The 16,565-nt window shown below is 39.5% G+C and overlaps 1 protein-coding gene across 3 annotated transcripts in view; it reads left to right on the top strand.

The window, feature by feature from the left end:
• Positions 1-14,630, top strand: part of LIPE (lipase E, hormone sensitive type) — a 46,776-nt gene extending 32,146 nt beyond the window's left edge. The window contains exons 1-11 of one of the 3 annotated variants that reach the window (XM_063435900.1): positions 2,725-2,772; positions 2,877-3,415; positions 4,700-4,790; positions 5,744-5,770; positions 6,725-6,870; positions 8,239-8,424; positions 8,666-8,960; positions 9,058-9,285; positions 9,378-9,536; positions 10,549-11,090; positions 12,288-14,630. In XM_063435900.1, the coding sequence (XP_063291970.1) occupies positions 2,766-2,772; positions 2,877-3,415; positions 4,700-4,790; positions 5,744-5,770; positions 6,725-6,870; positions 8,239-8,424; positions 8,666-8,960; positions 9,058-9,285; positions 9,378-9,536; positions 10,549-11,090; positions 12,288-12,572 (2,505 nt within the window). In that variant the 5' untranslated portion in view covers positions 2,725-2,765 and the 3' untranslated portion in view covers positions 12,573-14,630. Of the gene's footprint in view, positions 1-2,724; positions 2,773-2,876; positions 3,416-4,699; positions 4,791-5,743; positions 5,771-6,724; positions 6,871-8,238; positions 8,425-8,665; positions 8,961-9,057; positions 9,286-9,377; positions 9,537-10,548; positions 11,091-12,287 lie in introns of those variants that run through there. The other 2 variants (XM_063435901.1, XM_063435899.1) reach the window with 2 other exon arrangements.
• The last annotated feature ends 1,935 nt before the right edge of the window (positions 14,631-16,565 follow it).

The following is a 16,565-nucleotide window of genomic DNA, read 5'->3' as shown; positions in this document are numbered from 1 at the left end:
ATATATATATATATATATATATCTATATATATATATATATATCCAATGCTTTCCTTTGGGAAAGCAGCAGACTAGAATAAAGGTAAACATGAACTATATTTAGGGGTGCTAGGTGGTGGTTTTAAAACACTATAGCGTCCGGAATACATGTTTGTGTTTCTAACTCTATATAGTGTTCCTTTAAATATTAAATTTCACTTTGACCGTTCACAGCTTAGTGAAATAACCCTTATAGTGTGTATTTAATATCCTTTTCTAGTTGGATTGTGAAAATTGCTGTTGGAGTTACTGCTGTACAATGTAGTTGTGTCGGTGCCCCATTGGACTGTTACTGCAATTCAGTAAACTGCTGAGAGATTAGTTACCTTCTTTGCTAATATCTGATATCTACTGCTAATAACGAAAGTATGTCCTTTAAATCTTTGCTAGTGTACTTTGCATGTGACACGCTCATCTTGTTTGTTATAGGTTCATTTGGGGACATGAACCTGAGAGTCCTTGGTATTTTTCATTGAAGCCTACTTTTACTTGCTGTGATGATTGTGTTGTACTGCAGATTATCTCATATTTACTGCAAGGTTATTCACCAAAGTAGTTATTTACAGGCATGCAAAGGTAATATAAAATGTGGTACCAAAATAGCCCAATTACAAAAATTCCCCCAAGTCAGATATGTTTTCAGTTTGGCTGTTATGGGGACACTATAGCCACCAGAACAACTACAGTTTATTGTATTCTGGTGCGGTAAATCATTCCCTGTTTTTTTTTTTTTTGTTGTTTTTTTTTTTTTTACAGTAATCCCTGTCTTTTCATAGAAAATGCAGTGTTTAATTTCAGTTTAGGGATACCTCCACTTGCCACTCCCCAGATGGCTATTAGAGGTGCTTCCTGTGGCAGTGCTACACAGTGTGACTGACATTCAGTGTATCAACCCTCTGCATGGAGACACTGAACTTGATTCAATGCATCTCTATGAGAAGATGCTGATTGGCTAGGCTGTTTTTGTCTTGTGCTGGCCCCTGATGTGCTTTCTTGACAAGCTCTGCCAATCCAATGCTTTCCTTTGGGAAAGCAGCAGACTAGAATAAAGGTAAACATGAACTATATTTAGGGGTGCTAGGTGGGGGTTTTAAAACACTATAGCGTCAGGAAACATGTTTGTGTTTCTAACTCTATATAGTGTTCCTTTAAATATTAAATTTCACTTTGACCGTTCACAGCTTAGTGAAATAACCATTTTAGTGGTGTGTGTGTTTGGCATTATACCACTGGTCGCGTGCTTTGGTTTGTTTATGTTGAGCTTTTTGGGGGTCGAGTGTTGAAATGTTGCATATTCTATAGATCTGCTCCTTGTGTTGCTTGTGCAGTTAATGCTTTTGTACACATTGAGTTGCCGAAAGTATGCATTGTTCTTTACCAGTGGTCAGCCAGATGCCATGACTGTAAATGGACGACCACCTTAATCTATAAACTTTTTTTTGAGGGGAAAAAAAAAATGAAGATAGTAATAGTAGATGGCTCCCTAATTTGACATCTGTATGTGGGATTGCCGTTTAGAAGGATAGGTATGTACCAAACCAAACAGCTGAAAGAGCAAAATTAAGAAAATGTTCATCTTTCAACAAGTTAGCAGAGAATTTCCTAGCTAAAAAAGTAGGGAAAAAGTTAGGAGCCAGGTTTTTTTAACGTCAAACATACAATTCTGAATTGGACACTATAGTCGGCAGAACCACTACAGCTTAATGTAGTGGTTCCGGTGTGTATAGCCTATACCTGCAGGCTTTCCAATGTAAACACTGCCTTTTCAGACAAAAGGCAGTGTTTACATTGCTGCTTATTAACACCTCTATTGAGTCATTCAAATGGTCACTTGAGGTGCTTTCTGGGTAAGTTCTGCATAGTGTGCAGCATATATGTTCTGTGTCTCCATGCTCCCCATAGGGATGCATTGATTCATTGCATCTCTATTAGGAGATGTTGATTGGGGCAGCGTGGCATTTTGCCATGCACGTGCAATAGTCTCTCTATGGGGAAGCATTGGATTGGCTGATATCGTCAAGATTGATGATCTCAGCCGTGGAGATGGGGCCACACGCGGTGATGGGAAAAAGTTGAGTAGAACACCTTTCCCATGTGATTAGAGGGGGCGAGGTCACCTCAACAGACACACTCATTGACGCACACGCTCTCTCGCTGGCTGTCGGGCACGCACGCGCTCTCTCGCTAGCACAAACAAACGTTTGGTTATCAAACATAGCAAATTTTACTTGCAATAAATAAAACTTTGAATATCAACCAAAAGTTATTTTTTTATTTTTTTTTAGGGATCACTCACACAGCACCTGTGCCTTTAATAAGGTGTTGTGCTCCTTGGATTTTTGCTAAGTGTTTTATTTTATTTTTTATTTCTTTAATGCATCTTTAATTTGACCAAAGTGAGTTTTGTTTGAGTCATTGAAACAATTACATTTCAATTAAAATGTATGAATAATCTGGTATTTTTTTCTTAAATGTATGAATTTTCTGTTGTGAAGAGAAATTTATACAAATCTGTCCCATTCTTCTGTAGCGATAGTGGTGTGATAAATAATGGATATTCTTTTTAAACACCACCTTTTCATATATGGGTGACCACCTGATGCCATTGGTTTCTGAAGGCTTTTTATTGCATTGTTATGACATCATTCACGTGTAAGTGATGGTGTTGTTCATTTTAGATGACTTGAGCAGCTTAGTATAGTTTTATTTTTTCTCCATGGCTTGGGATGAATGGTAACTTCATATTATCTGTAATTTGAAAGTTTAAGATTTCACCGTTGACCATTTATATGTGTTTGCATATAATAAATAATTAGTCATTTTTATGTTCCCTCTAGGTGTGGTACTTGTGCCCCCGGAACAAATGGACCCTCGTCCACTGTTCCAGGCGGTGGACGCCTTGTGCCAGGATAACATCCAGCACTTTGGGGCATCTAGTTCTGAAGTAGCTTCTCGTCTGGTTAAAGCTTTCTCCTGCATCCAGGTGCAAGGGCAAGGACTAGAACCATCTATGCGTGCTTTGGCTGCTGTGTGCCCATTATTCGACTTGGATCCGAACACCCCTGCAAATGGATATCGTAGCCTGATAAAAGTGGTGCTTTCCTGCACCCAGCATATTTTACATAAGTGCCGCTATGTTACTGCCAACCGCCGAAGCCTCTTCTTCAGAGCTGCGCACAACTGTGCAGAGCTGGAGGCCTACGGAGCTGCCCTCACCCAGCTACGTGCCCTGCTCTGCTTTGCACAACGATTGCTCACAGCTAACCAACACGGGGATCTTTTCTTCAGACAAGAGCGTGGTTTATCCGAGGAATTTCTGCGGGAGTACAGTACAATGCACAAGGGCTGTTTCTATGGGCGCTGCCTTGGCTTTCAGGTTGGTAAATCTCACTTCTGCATCGTATCTCTCCATATCAACATCAATCACACCGTAAATGTTATCAAATCTGTATTCGTGTTGTGTTATGTGCTTCAAGGGCAAAAGGTTGGGAAACCTGCTGGTCTGTGGTAATTCTATCTTTCGTTTTGTATTTGACTTATTTTCCTGGCATTCGTCTGTATCTAACCTTGACATTACAAGTGGCCATGATCTGCTCGTACCATTGGTGATGCTGACATCACGACTGATCTGTGCGGCTGATAAGATCAGGGTGTGAGGAATGTTTGTGTTGTATACACAGTGTGATTGAACTTTTGTCTACTTCTTCCTTATGATGTAACATGCAATGACCAGCACAGGTGATTGTGGTCTGACTAGATCATTAAAGCCACATTAGCTGTTCTGTAAATTCATTGGCAGTCAAAGATAAAAGATTTTATGTCTTATTTCGTACTTGTTACACTATACTTAAAACAATATTCAAGTTTAAATGTTTACTAGCATGCAAAATGACAACAATTATTTTGCATGCTCGTAAACATTTAAAAGGTGGATGAACATGTTTACAAACTTGTTTGGACAGTATGAGCAGCAATTCCTGCACCATTAGATTCTGGAAATTAATCATTGAAGTGTACTTTAGAGAACCAACACTGCTTTTGTATGTGATGCTGGTTTTATACATTTACTGTTGTTAACATCTTCTCTAGTGTCTTTTATACTTTGCAGAGTCAAATCAATGTGTACATGGTTATGTCTGAGCTCATTAGGTAGTTACTAAATTCTACCAGATTTTCAGAGAAAGGCATTGGGCAGACCATTCCCTTTTAAAGATATAGATCACCATTGATTAAACACTAGATTAAGTGGGTCCCTGGCAACCCAGAATCCTATGCCTCCTTTTTATATTCTGAATTGCATAAAGCTTGACTGCAACTACATATTAATGAATATTGAACCTATTATATCTAATTCTAATTAGAAATTACCTTTTTATACAAACTTCTTATACTCTTTTTCTATGTTTAAATATAGAATCATTTTGACTTGTTTGCATTTTGCCTAACAAAGAATTTGCTTTGTGCCAATTGTCTCTTCTACAAACACTTTTCCTTGTGCTTCCTTCTTTTGCCTTGACCTCTAACCTGCTCTTTTCTGCTTTCGCCTTTTACTATATTCTCAGTTGTCTAACTTGTAAGCCTTGCCTTTGTTTGAAATATTTCTAGCCTTGTGATGTTTTTCCTCAATTTTCCATTTCTAATCTGTGTTCTCTTCCTGCAGTTCACCCCTTCCATCCGCCCATTCTTGCAAACCATCTCCATTAGTTTGGTGTCTTTTGGAGACAATTATAAGCGGCATGAATCTGGAATTAGTGAGTATTGTAACCATAAGAGTTTATAAATATTGCACAAGTGACTGTGTTTTCTCACAATATTGTTGATATTTAGGAGTAGACTGCATGTTTTTTATGTTAATGACTGTTCTAGTATACTTTGTGTATAAGCAGTTACTTATTTCCCATGACACATATTGTAGTTTACAGCCCTGTTTCACCAGTTCCCTAGCTATAATGGTTTTATAACTTTTTTTTTTTTCTTCTAAAGAGGAACTGCCCCTTCCAGTTATTACACTGTCTAATAAAACCTTGAAATTCACCTACAACATTGGATTTCTTCACTTGATGCTATGTTTTCTTATAAATGCATATTAATTATTTAGAAAATTCAGGCACATATAGTACATTGTGGAGGACGAAGAGACACAATGGGTGATATTTATCAAAGTATTTTGTTCTTTAAAAAAGTGATCTAAAATACTAAAAGTGGGGAAATCGCCATGGTAACCAAATGGAACCAGCCGACATGTTTTTTACATTTTTTGCACCATTTTTTTTTTTTTTTAGAACAGAACTAGAACTCATGTAACACTCCTACATTGTTTCTGTTTCTCCTCCTCTCTTTGTGCTCTCTCTAGGTTGTCAGACAGGTTCAAAGGGCCGTGCTTATAACAATGATTAATATGGGGCCAGAGTGGAGGTGCTTTCAGTATAGAGCTAAATACAGTGGTGTGAATGTCTACATTACATTTTTTGGATAACACATTTAAGATACATGTTAAATAAAAAAAGCTAAAAACACAACATAATATTGAAAATCCTTTGAAATGCTGTATTCCATTTAGGTTAGAGTGGTACATTTTGCATGTGTCTTACCTAGTTGGTAAAATGTGTGTAGCATCTGTGTCAATGCATGCTTGTGAAAGAGGAAGCATCGCTTGTACTGATGTAAGTTTCATATTTCCCCTTTGCTTTGCTCTCACTGGCAGCTGAGGGAGTGCTTGGTATTTACTATGGTAAGTGAAAATAGGATCTTAGAACAATCATATTACATTCTCAGAAACCGATCAGACAGAAAAAAGTCAAATGTCTCCTCTAATCTGCACAGTTACTATCTGAATGCACAGTTTTTTTTGTTTGTTTGGTTGTTTTTTTGGTTTTCTTTTTTGCTCTCGGCTTAGGACAACAGCACACCTATCTCAAGTATTCTAGACTTACTCCCTACCAGCTTTGCTGGAAGACTGATGCATACGGCACATTAAAATGTATTGCTCAAAGTAATATAATTTCAGTGTGTGTCCTCTTGTCTGAGTTACGTTTCTTCAACAGAAATTTGCTCCCTCCTATTCTACTCTGTAAAATCTGTTTCAGCTATAACCTTTAACTTTCAATCTACAAAATGGGTTTCTGACAGTATCCCACAAGTTGCAAAGTAAGTTATAGCTAATAATTCCAAGGCCAGTGGTACCATCTTGAGATACAATGACCTGCCATGGTAAGCCACCTCTTGCAGCCTGACCCATGGACAGGGGAGGAATATGTACAGCTCTGTTTACTAATTGAAGTGCTGAAGTCAACTCTTTTGCACTCCCAGGAACCTACATTTTAAAATCCCAGCCGGGACTATCACAGAACAGAGGAAGACAGGGTGTAGGACTTGATGATCCAACTTGTGGCAACTGCAGGTATTAGATGTGTAGCCATTGTTGCAATAAGCTACTTCAGCACCCAGGATCTTTGCAAGCATGGGGGTCACTAGGTCTAAATTTCTGCTTACGTTAGTTGAACTTTCATTTGTCAGTGGCTTTTGGGCAAGTGGAAATTGTGTCCCTTGATGTGTGGAAAACATCTTTTCATCTACAGAGGGACAATATGTCAGTTGCAGTTGGTTTACCAGAACTTACTTGTCACGGCTTGTGAAGCCGCCTGATAGCAGAATGGTGTTTTATTTAATGTTTTGTTCTATGCAGGTGTAGCTGCCAGCTCTTTCTTAATAAGTGGTAGATATGCAATCGATCCTGAACTGCGTGGGGCAGAATTTGAGAGGATTACACAGAACTTGGATGTGAATTTCTGGAAAAGCTTTTGGAACATCACAGAAATGGAAATTCTCACGGTAAATAGGACTTGGTCTGCAGACATTTACAATTGTAGAAAGGGGATAATGGTATATTTATGCCTTGTTTCCACTGTGTAGTATGGTTCAGGTCGGTTTATTTCGGAAGGGTTAGAATGGTCCAGCCTATTCAGGTGAAGGTTTCCACTGCAAGTTGGACCGCCAGAGGGCATGCGGTGTTTAGACCAAACGCCTAGCGTGTCATTTGTCGTGAGCATTGATGTTTTCCTGTCCGCCAATCAATGGATTGTATAGTGTGACGCCAGTAGCTCCGCCCTAACCGTACCATTTCCTGTGGCCCTACATCTGAAAGGGGCCCAGGAATGGTGCGGTTTGGTTCTGTTGTATGGGCCACTTTCATAATGGAAACACTCAAAATAGCATACCCGACCGTACCGACCCGAACCGTACCGCTCAGTGGAAACGAGGCATTAGAGATGAAGAATGCCCTGCTGAGACTAACGTGCAATCTATGAGATCATCTCTCTAGAATCCTTTATCAGTTTGACTAAGATATTAGTTTTCATCTGTTTTTTTCAGGGATATAAAACATCTGTAGAAAGATTGATGCATTGAACAATAGCAATAAGAATGTATTACAGGTACACTGTAGGCCCCGAATCTGCTTCATCTGATTAAAGTGGTTTTAGTCAATGTACAGGTTAAGGAATAATGCACACACATAAAAGTACAGTTTTTTCAATTTTATAAGGCTACAGAAAATAACATATTTCAACAAACAAATATGGGGATTCAGTTCCACCATAAGGCCATATTGTGTTAAGCCCACCACCACTTCACAGAAGACCACTGAAATGGTTTTAGTGTCTGGAGTCCCTTAGCACCGTCCTCCCATTCATTTTTAAACCATCTGTAATGTTTTAATTTCTAAAATGAGAATCACCAGTAGCCCACCCCCTTTATGCTTTGACTAATGAGGCAGCATGAGCAGCAGTGGATGACTTTGAAGCACTCACAGCACTCATTGCTGATGTTAATTGATATTGCTAGAAGGAAGTGTGTAACCTCTACCTTAGGGGTGCTTGGCACCCAGAGTCTGACCCCTACAGATTGTAGAGCCCAGACTTTGGGTTCCAAGCACCCCTATATAGAGTTACGCTGCTTAAAATTGATTAACAATGGGGAGACATGCCAGAGTACTAAAGGTACCGTAGCCAATTCAATAAAATGAATGGTTCTAGTGCTTACAGTGTCCCTTTAATGGCTTCAATAAGTCTATAGTAATAGTAGGTTTGATTCCTTTACATCGCATCACTTATGCCAAGAATGGGGTTAAAACGCTATCTCGTTTACTATTCTCATTTCTAACATTTAAGTTAACTAACTAATTTTCTGTCTACTTTTCAGTCTCTAGTTGGCATTGCATCCACCACTGTGCGTATCAACAAGATCATAATTGTGCCTCCTCAACCCTTAGAGATGCCTTTAGCTTCTGACCCTCGGCTTACGGTCACTATTAAGCCTCCTGTTGCTCATACTGGACCAGGACCTGTGCATATGCGCCTCATCTCTTACCAGCTGCGGGAGGGCCAGGTAAGAAAGGGGCCCAGTTGCTGTGTTATTGGGTTCACAGTCAGTTTGTGATGTTGAGCATGTTCAGATGTACTTAATTTGTTAGGCATTTTTTGTAGATGAAATTGTATTTTAAGCTTGTAGTGTTTTAAGTGTGGCTTCTACTTGTTTGTTTTGTTATACAATAAATAAAACCCCTCTAAAAAGAGAAGTTCAATCTTTTATGATCCTTAAATTTGCCTTATTTTATTGTCTTACTCAGGAAAGTGAAGAGCTGAATGCTTTTGTAAAGCCTGAAGGTTCTCTGAGCCTTGACCTTCACCTACGATCCCGCCCGGGTCCTCTGTCTCCTGACCTCATCATTCATTTCCATGGGGGCGGATTTGTGGCTCAGACCTCAAAGTCCCACGAACCATACTTGAAAACCTGGGCGCAGGAGTTAGAAGCCCCAATACTTTCCATAGATTACTCACTTGCTCCTGAGGCTCCATTCCCACGAGCTCTAGAGGAATGTTTCTATGCATACTGCTGGGCATTAAGAAATTGTCGACTACTTGGTTAGTGTATGAGCCTTTTGCGTACATGAAATGCCTTACATGTGGTTGATGGATATATATGTTTACTCACCTCATTGTGCCATTGTTCCCTTGGAAGGTTCCACAGGTGAACGAGTGTGCCTGGCTGGTGACAGTGCTGGTGGTAACCTGTGTATCACAGTATCACTCCGTGCTGCCTCTGTTGGAATTCGGATGCCAGATGGAATAATGGCAGCCTATCCAGCAACCCTCTTGCAAGCCACAGCATCACCTTCTCGCTTGCTTACTCTAATGGACCCCCTGTTGCCGCTCAGTGTGCTGTCGAAGTGTCTGAGTGCCTATGCAGGTACTGGAGGGCCATATGAAACATAAATTTGTGACACTGTTTTCCTCTGATCTGTTTCTGTAAATTATTATTTTTTTGTTTGTTTATTACAGGCACTGAGAGAGTCCCAGTGGATGACCGGGTGGTCGAAACGCAGAGTACTGTGAGTCAAGTCAAAAGAGGGACTGCTTTGTTTCTCAGAGACATCCGTCAGGGGGCTGCATCCTGGCTGAGCACATTCATGGATGGGGGAAAATATAAGGAAAGTCAAGGTGAGTGAAGAGGGTTACTTACCATTGTTATGTGTGCTTTGTTGAATTGCACTGCAGAGAAACTCTTCTCCTCAAATACAAAATCATTATTTAGTAGAAATACCCATTAAAGAAAACATGCATGCATTTAATAAATCATCTTTTGTAATGGGAGTATATCTAAAAACAGCTTGCAAAAACTGAAGATCTCTTGTCTGCAGCCTTTACAAGTCAAGAACCTTCTTCCCTGACTCAGTCTTTCTGTGGATGCCTAATCACATACTTCCTAATGCTGCTAAAGGGGAAGTGTTTGCAAGATAGGTGCTCTGCCTTTTGAGTTTAGTTCCACTGAGTTAAACAACCAGGAAGTAACAGGGCTGGGTGTCTGACTGCCAGGGGCCTGTAGCAAGGTGTTACGGTGCCAATTTCTATTAAAATCAGAACTTTTTGTAAAATGGAAAAAAAAAGAGGGCATACTCTTTACACATCAAGCACTTGAGCAAACTAAAACTAAAGTGCTTTATGTATGGAGTGATCCTCTAAGGGATCACTCTGAACACCATAACTACAGAGTGCCGTGGTGGTTACGGTGCCAGGACTTCCCTTGCGCCCCCCCTCGCTCCCATTGTCCGTATTCAAAGCACACTGCTGTCCACCAGGCACCTCTCTCCACATGCTCTCAGCTACCAGAAGAGGAGGATCGCTCTCGGCCAATAAGCTAACCTGTGCACTACTGGACTCAGAGCTCAGTTTCCAGCTCTCCTGTGGGTTATAGTAGTGGTGGGAAGTGGCACCTGGCAAACCCCAGGTTAGAAGTCATCGTAAAACTGTTTGATTACTTATATGAAGTTGGGAAGGGGGGTAAAGGGCACTCCTTGCACCATAACCACCACTGTGAGTCTCCCCTTGACATTTTAGGTAACATATGTTAAAATATGGGGGGCTGTTTTATAATCATGTCTTAACTTCCCTCTGCGTTTTACTACTACCTGTAATTCCTCTCTTCTAACTGCATTTCCACATTTGTTTTCAGAAACCGTTCGTAAAAGTGTGTCAGAGGCAGCTCTTTCTCTGGAAGAAGCATCTTCCACAAAGCACAGAGTTTCCTTAAAAAGCAAGACCTATCAGGATCTGAGCCACCATCAATACAGTGACCAAGAAATAGGCCGAAACTTGCACAGCATTCAGAATGGGGGACCAAGTATTAAAGAAGCACAAAGCCACCAGCCCTCATTCATATCCGTGCAAACAAACGACAAAGAGCCCCTTTCTCCCATCAGTCCCCATGAGCAGGGGGTGAACTTCTTTCTGACGGAGAGTGAGAATGAGAGCGATGCTCATGAACATTCCTTTGATAAAACTAACGCACACTCCAAAGAGAACATTCCTCCAGCACACTCCAATGAGGATAAACAACCTTCACTTGGGTTTCCAGATGGATTTCAGCCTCTGCGTTCTAAGAATGGTGTAGCTCACATGACCTTACAGACCTCCCCTATAGTAAATAACCCCTACATGTCCCCTTTGCTGGCTCCTGACAGTATGCTCCAAGGTTTGCCTCCTGTACACATTGTGGTGAGTACTTATCAAGAAATCTGGCATTGTTTGTAAAGATATTCCAGTGTGTAATTTCCAGTAAGGAAATGTAGTTTTTTCTGCTGCTCCAATAGTAGTGGGATATTGCACACCTGGACATAGGTCATAAGTGAGTCTGCTGCCAAAACGCAATACCATATAAATGGCCTGCAAAATCCCAATGTATCAATCTGTGGAGTACATAGGCTTCAAGGAGGAAGCAGCTTAAAAGGAATTTATTTAAATCACAAAGGACAAAACAACATATGTTTCATCCAGCAATCATTTAATGGGGTAGCGCGTTGATTATACACTGTTTCTGTTGAGTTGTTTTGGAGTTTAGTTGAAGTGTAATACTGTATGTAAACAATTATTTTTGTTATTTCTCATTTCTTTTATACAGTAGTATATGATGTAGATTTTACATATGTATTTTTATTTTGAAGGAACCTGATGGATTAATGTAGTATAACAATTTCAAGGTGAACATGACAAAGGTGCTGTCTCATCTCTACTGTGTTGTTCCCAAACCTCTGAGAGGATGATGACTGACAGTTCTCTGTAGCAACAATAGTTTAAAAAAAAATAAAAGTAGCCAGTAGGATCATTTGCCTACTATGACTGCACCACATGTCTATATATACTTGTCTGCTGCAGATGACATATCCACATTTACACTAGATTTCTAGAAGTCTGTGGATTTAGTTCAAAAAGTGGATGAGCGCTTATCTTTTGCTATTACAATATTAAAAGCAAGTTGCATTTTACACTATTAATTGCAAGAGAAGTTTTCTTAAGATTTTCTTGTTCTTTCAGTTTCATCCTTCCCTAACCCTTATTTCACCTGCATATTTTGGAGTACGTTTATGTCAAACACCTGGTCCCCCACCCATTACTTTTTAATCATATCATTATCATTATAGACTTTCAAGCACCAGAGCTTTTGGTTCCACTTTACAGTCATATTTTGTCAGCCTTTATTATTGAAAGGAAAGTCTACCAAGAAAATTGTTATTGTAGCCACTTCAATAAGCTGAAGTGGTTATAGTGCTTAGAGTATCCATATAAACTTGATCCATATAACTTTCTTTATTAAAAACAAAATTAAAAAAAAATAAATTGTGTGGCCATTATAATATGACCAATTTCACAAATATTTTGTTTAATATTTATGCTGAATTGCTGTCTCTTTTGCAGGCCTGTGCTCTAGACCCGATGTTGGACGACTCTGTGATGTTTGCCAAAAGACTGCGTGAGCTGTCTCGCCCCGTCACTTTACATGTGGTGGAAGATCTCCCTCATGGGTTTCTTAGTCTGTCACAGCTTTCTCGTGAAACCAGAGCAGCCACTGAAGTGTGTGTACAGTGCATCCGTCAGATCCTGCGAGAAGAGGCTCCCTCTTCCACGGCACCACGAAAACACCGCAAGTTGGAACGAGTCCTTGGGAACAAACCAGTGACTGACCGTGAAGTTGGCGCTTAAACCTCTACTATATGTGAAAACCTAGTGCAATAATCAGAACTTCCTCAAGCTTGGATCACTCCTCTATTTTATTTCTATAAGGGTTTAAAGCTCTGTATTACCTGCAGAATACAAAGCTGCATGGATTAACGTAGAGCATCATATTTGCAACCATATTATGGTGCTTGAGATAGGTTTTCGTTTGAGCTGTCAGACCCCTTTTTCAATGAATGGCAGTGAGCAGCATCTTGGGGTTATTCTCTAACAGTCTTTCATATGCTGATGGAGAATGAGGGCAAAGGAAATATATGTGAAGTCTCTTTACTAAGCTCTAATTTACACACATGGTCCAGTATAAGCAAGCTATGGCTGCCACTCCCATGATATGCATTATGGGAATCGGGATCCTTAGAACAAGCATACCAGAGTTTGCCTACCTTTGCAAAAGACTGAATAAATGTCTCTTCTTACCACTCTCCACATGCAGTTAATCAAAACCTCAACTGTATGTTAAACTTTTTATAAATTATTGCACTTTTTCTATTCAAACAAAATGAGAATTGTATTACTATTCTGTTGTCTAAGTCACTAGGATTGTGTTGTACATGTAGTCTTTTCGTTGCTCTATTTTGACATCTGGATGAAGGGTCTTGGTACTAGAAGCAATATTCCCTTTGTGTTTTTATAAGGAGTTTTTTTTTTTTTTTCCGTTTTTTTTTTTTTTTTATTGCTTATCTCCTGTGATTAGATTCTGTCCATTAATTTATTTTGTATTAACCTATTTCCCAGAACTCTTACTACACTAACATGACTATAGAGTATCGACATAAATGTCTGTGCCTGTAACTATTTTTGTTAACGGTGTACAGACATCACACGTCTTTCAGAGTATGTGTCTGCTTTGTATCTAGAACTATACATAAATATATTTTTACATGTTGTTTTGTATGTATGTGTGTATGTGTGTGTGTGTGTATATAGATATACATATTCTATCCCTGGGACAATATTATAGCATTGTTTGTTTAGGTATGATGTTAAAATGATAATATACACAGAAGCAAACATATTCTTGATATTGACTAGTTGAGAAGTTGATATTTAGTGGTTTGATATTGTGGCTTTTTCCATTGTGGCACCTGAATGATAACCACATTACCATAGATACAGCCTCGAAGTTTCTAAATAATTTTACACCGAACCTTTAAAGGGACACTCCACTGCCCAGATACAATTGTTTTTTTTTTATTTTTGAGGACCACTATAGGCACCCAGACCACTTCAGCTTAATGAAGTGGTCTGGGTGCCAGGTCCACCTAGGATTAACACTTTGGAAAAATGTAATTGACAGCCACTAGAGGCGCTTCTCACTGTGAAAATCATAGTGAGAAGACACAAGCGTCCATAGGGAAAGCATTAAGAATGCTTTCCTATGAGACTGGCTGAATGTGCGCGCGGCTCTTGGTGCGCATGCGCATTCAACCGATAACGGAAGAAGGAGGAGATTCTCCAGCACAGAGGGAGCCCGGCACTGGAGAAACATGAGTTTTTAACACCCTTCCTCTGCATCCAGCCCGGTGGGAGTGGGACCCTGTGGCGAGTGTGTTTTCCTGGCACTACAGTGGTCCTTTAAAATCACTGTTTAATAGATATACCCCATTTTAAACATGTATGCATTTAATTATGGATTTTTTCATTGGGGGTATATCTTAAAACAGCTTGCAAAAGTTGCAGTTCTGCGGCCTTTGCAAGCCTCTCACTTCCTCTCCTGCCCAGACTTTCTGTGACTGTCCAAACACAGACTTCCCAATGCATCTTAATGAGCAGTCTTGCAATGCAGGTGCTCTGAGCAATTGACTGCCTCTTGAGTTTAGCTCCACTGAGCTAATCAACCAGGAACTAACTTGACAAGTTTTCTAAGAGCAGCGGATGTAACCAGGTTAATTTATAAAAGTGCCAATTTCTTTTGAAAACTGCTTCTTGTAAAATGTAAAGACACACTCTTTGCACATAAAGCACTTCAATAAGGGCTCTAGGTGTTTGGAGTGTTGCTTTAATAAATGTTACCCATAGGTCAAATGTATGTGTATCTAATATTTTCAATCGTGTTGGATTGAATTTTTATTGTTTGTTTTGTATGTGTGATTGAATAGGTGTATGTTGGATTAGATAAGTTTAAAGCACCTTAAGTAGGAAGAACAACAAAAAAGTTTATACTATGCAAAGTCATCTCCACTATTTATTTATTTTTTAAACCGTAGAACAAAAGGTGAGACGGTGCTTCATATCTGCTAATTATGTTCTAACTTTACATCTAGGCAAACCTCCAGTGAACTTGGGCTTTAATTTTTGAGAGGCAGTTATCATAATTACCGTATATACTCGAGTATAAGCAGAGTTTTTCAGCACATTTTTTGTGCTGAAAAACCCCAACTAGACTTATACTCGAGTCAATGTCTGTATTATGGCAATTTATATTGCCATAATACAGACAAGGGGCTGTGTAGGAAGGGGGCTGGCAGAGAGCTGTTACTTACCGCTCCTGTCAGCTCCCTTCTCCTCCGCGCTGGTCCGGTCAGCTCCCAGTCTAAGTCTCGCGAGAGCCGCGGGGTCATAGCGCGGCCGTGAGACTTACACTGGGACTTGCAGAGGGAGCTGACCGGACCGGCGCGGAGGAGAAGGAGGGAGCTGACAGGAGCTGCAGGAGAGGTAAGCGCTCTCTGCCAGCCCCCCTCCACTGAACTGCCAATGCCACTGAACCACCAGGGAATGAGAGCCCCCCTCCCTGCCATGTATCAAGCAGGGAGGGGGGACGAAAAAATATATTAATAATAATAAAATATAATAATATTTAAAAAATAATATAACAAAAAACAATTTAATTTTAAAAATGCCCACCCCCCACCAAGGCTCTGCAACACACTGCATTCATACACACACACTGCATTCATATACACACTGTACATAAATATTCAATTAATATAGTTTTTTTAGGATCTAATTTTATTTCGAAATTTACCAGTAGCTGCTGCATTTCCCACCCTAGTATTATACTCGAGTCAATACGTTTTCCCAGTTTTTGGTGGTAAAATTAGGGGCCTCGGCTTATATTCGGGGGTCGGCTTATACTCTAGTATATACGGTATTCGGAATTCCTGTGACCTATTTGAAATAATTTCTGTAGTTTGCTTTTTTTTTTTTCAACATTTTTTTGTGATTGTGTTTAGGACGCCTGTCTTATGTACTCTTTATAGCCGTCTGTTTACTGAAGCAGATTTATGATCTCTCACCTGATAAATAAGCTGTGCACATAACTAGCTTTTAAGCTACGTTTAAATGTGACTTTCAAGTCATCTGAAAGAATTAACCATATAGCACAAATGGATGTGCCAGGGTTAAGTTGTGTGAACCACTGATAATTTAAGAGCAAGAACAATATAGGCATTTTTCAGTGTACTTGCTAAATTGTGAGTTTGCATTCTCTGAAGTGTATGCAATGTTTTAATTCTCAATTGTAATACCTATTTTATATTTTTCAAAAAGTTGGTTTGTGACATCGATCCAGCAGGGAGACTACACATAGTATTGCTTTAGAGGTAAGCTTTATTAATTGAGTAATTTAGCCTATCTCTAGAGCTCTGACTTGCTCATGATGTAACACTCTACAGTGAAGTAACAAAGAACAAAGGGATTTTCTCTTGGGCATAAAATAACCTATTTCATGTTTTTATGTATTTTGTTGTTTACATATTTACTGCGGATATATTCGTATTCCACTTGCTAGCTTGTCCACACTTCATTTCTAATTCGTACATAGATATCTATAGAACATCAAAATGTCACTCCATGTTATTAAACCAAACTTTTAATCCTTATAAACTTTACCACCAGCAAATCCACAACGAATATACTCCTAAATGTACATATGGATTTTTACGCTCCATGTATACACACCTTTTCCTAAAGTGTAGGTAAGTGTGTGTGTGTGTGTATATATACACACTTACATGACGA

Source organism: Pelobates fuscus, chromosome 11 (assembly GCF_036172605.1).
Source record: "Pelobates fuscus isolate aPelFus1 chromosome 11, aPelFus1.pri, whole genome shotgun sequence".
NCBI classification, from domain to species: Eukaryota; Metazoa; Chordata; class Amphibia; order Anura; family Pelobatidae; genus Pelobates; species Pelobates fuscus.
This window is presented reverse-complemented; position numbering and strand designations above follow the sequence as displayed.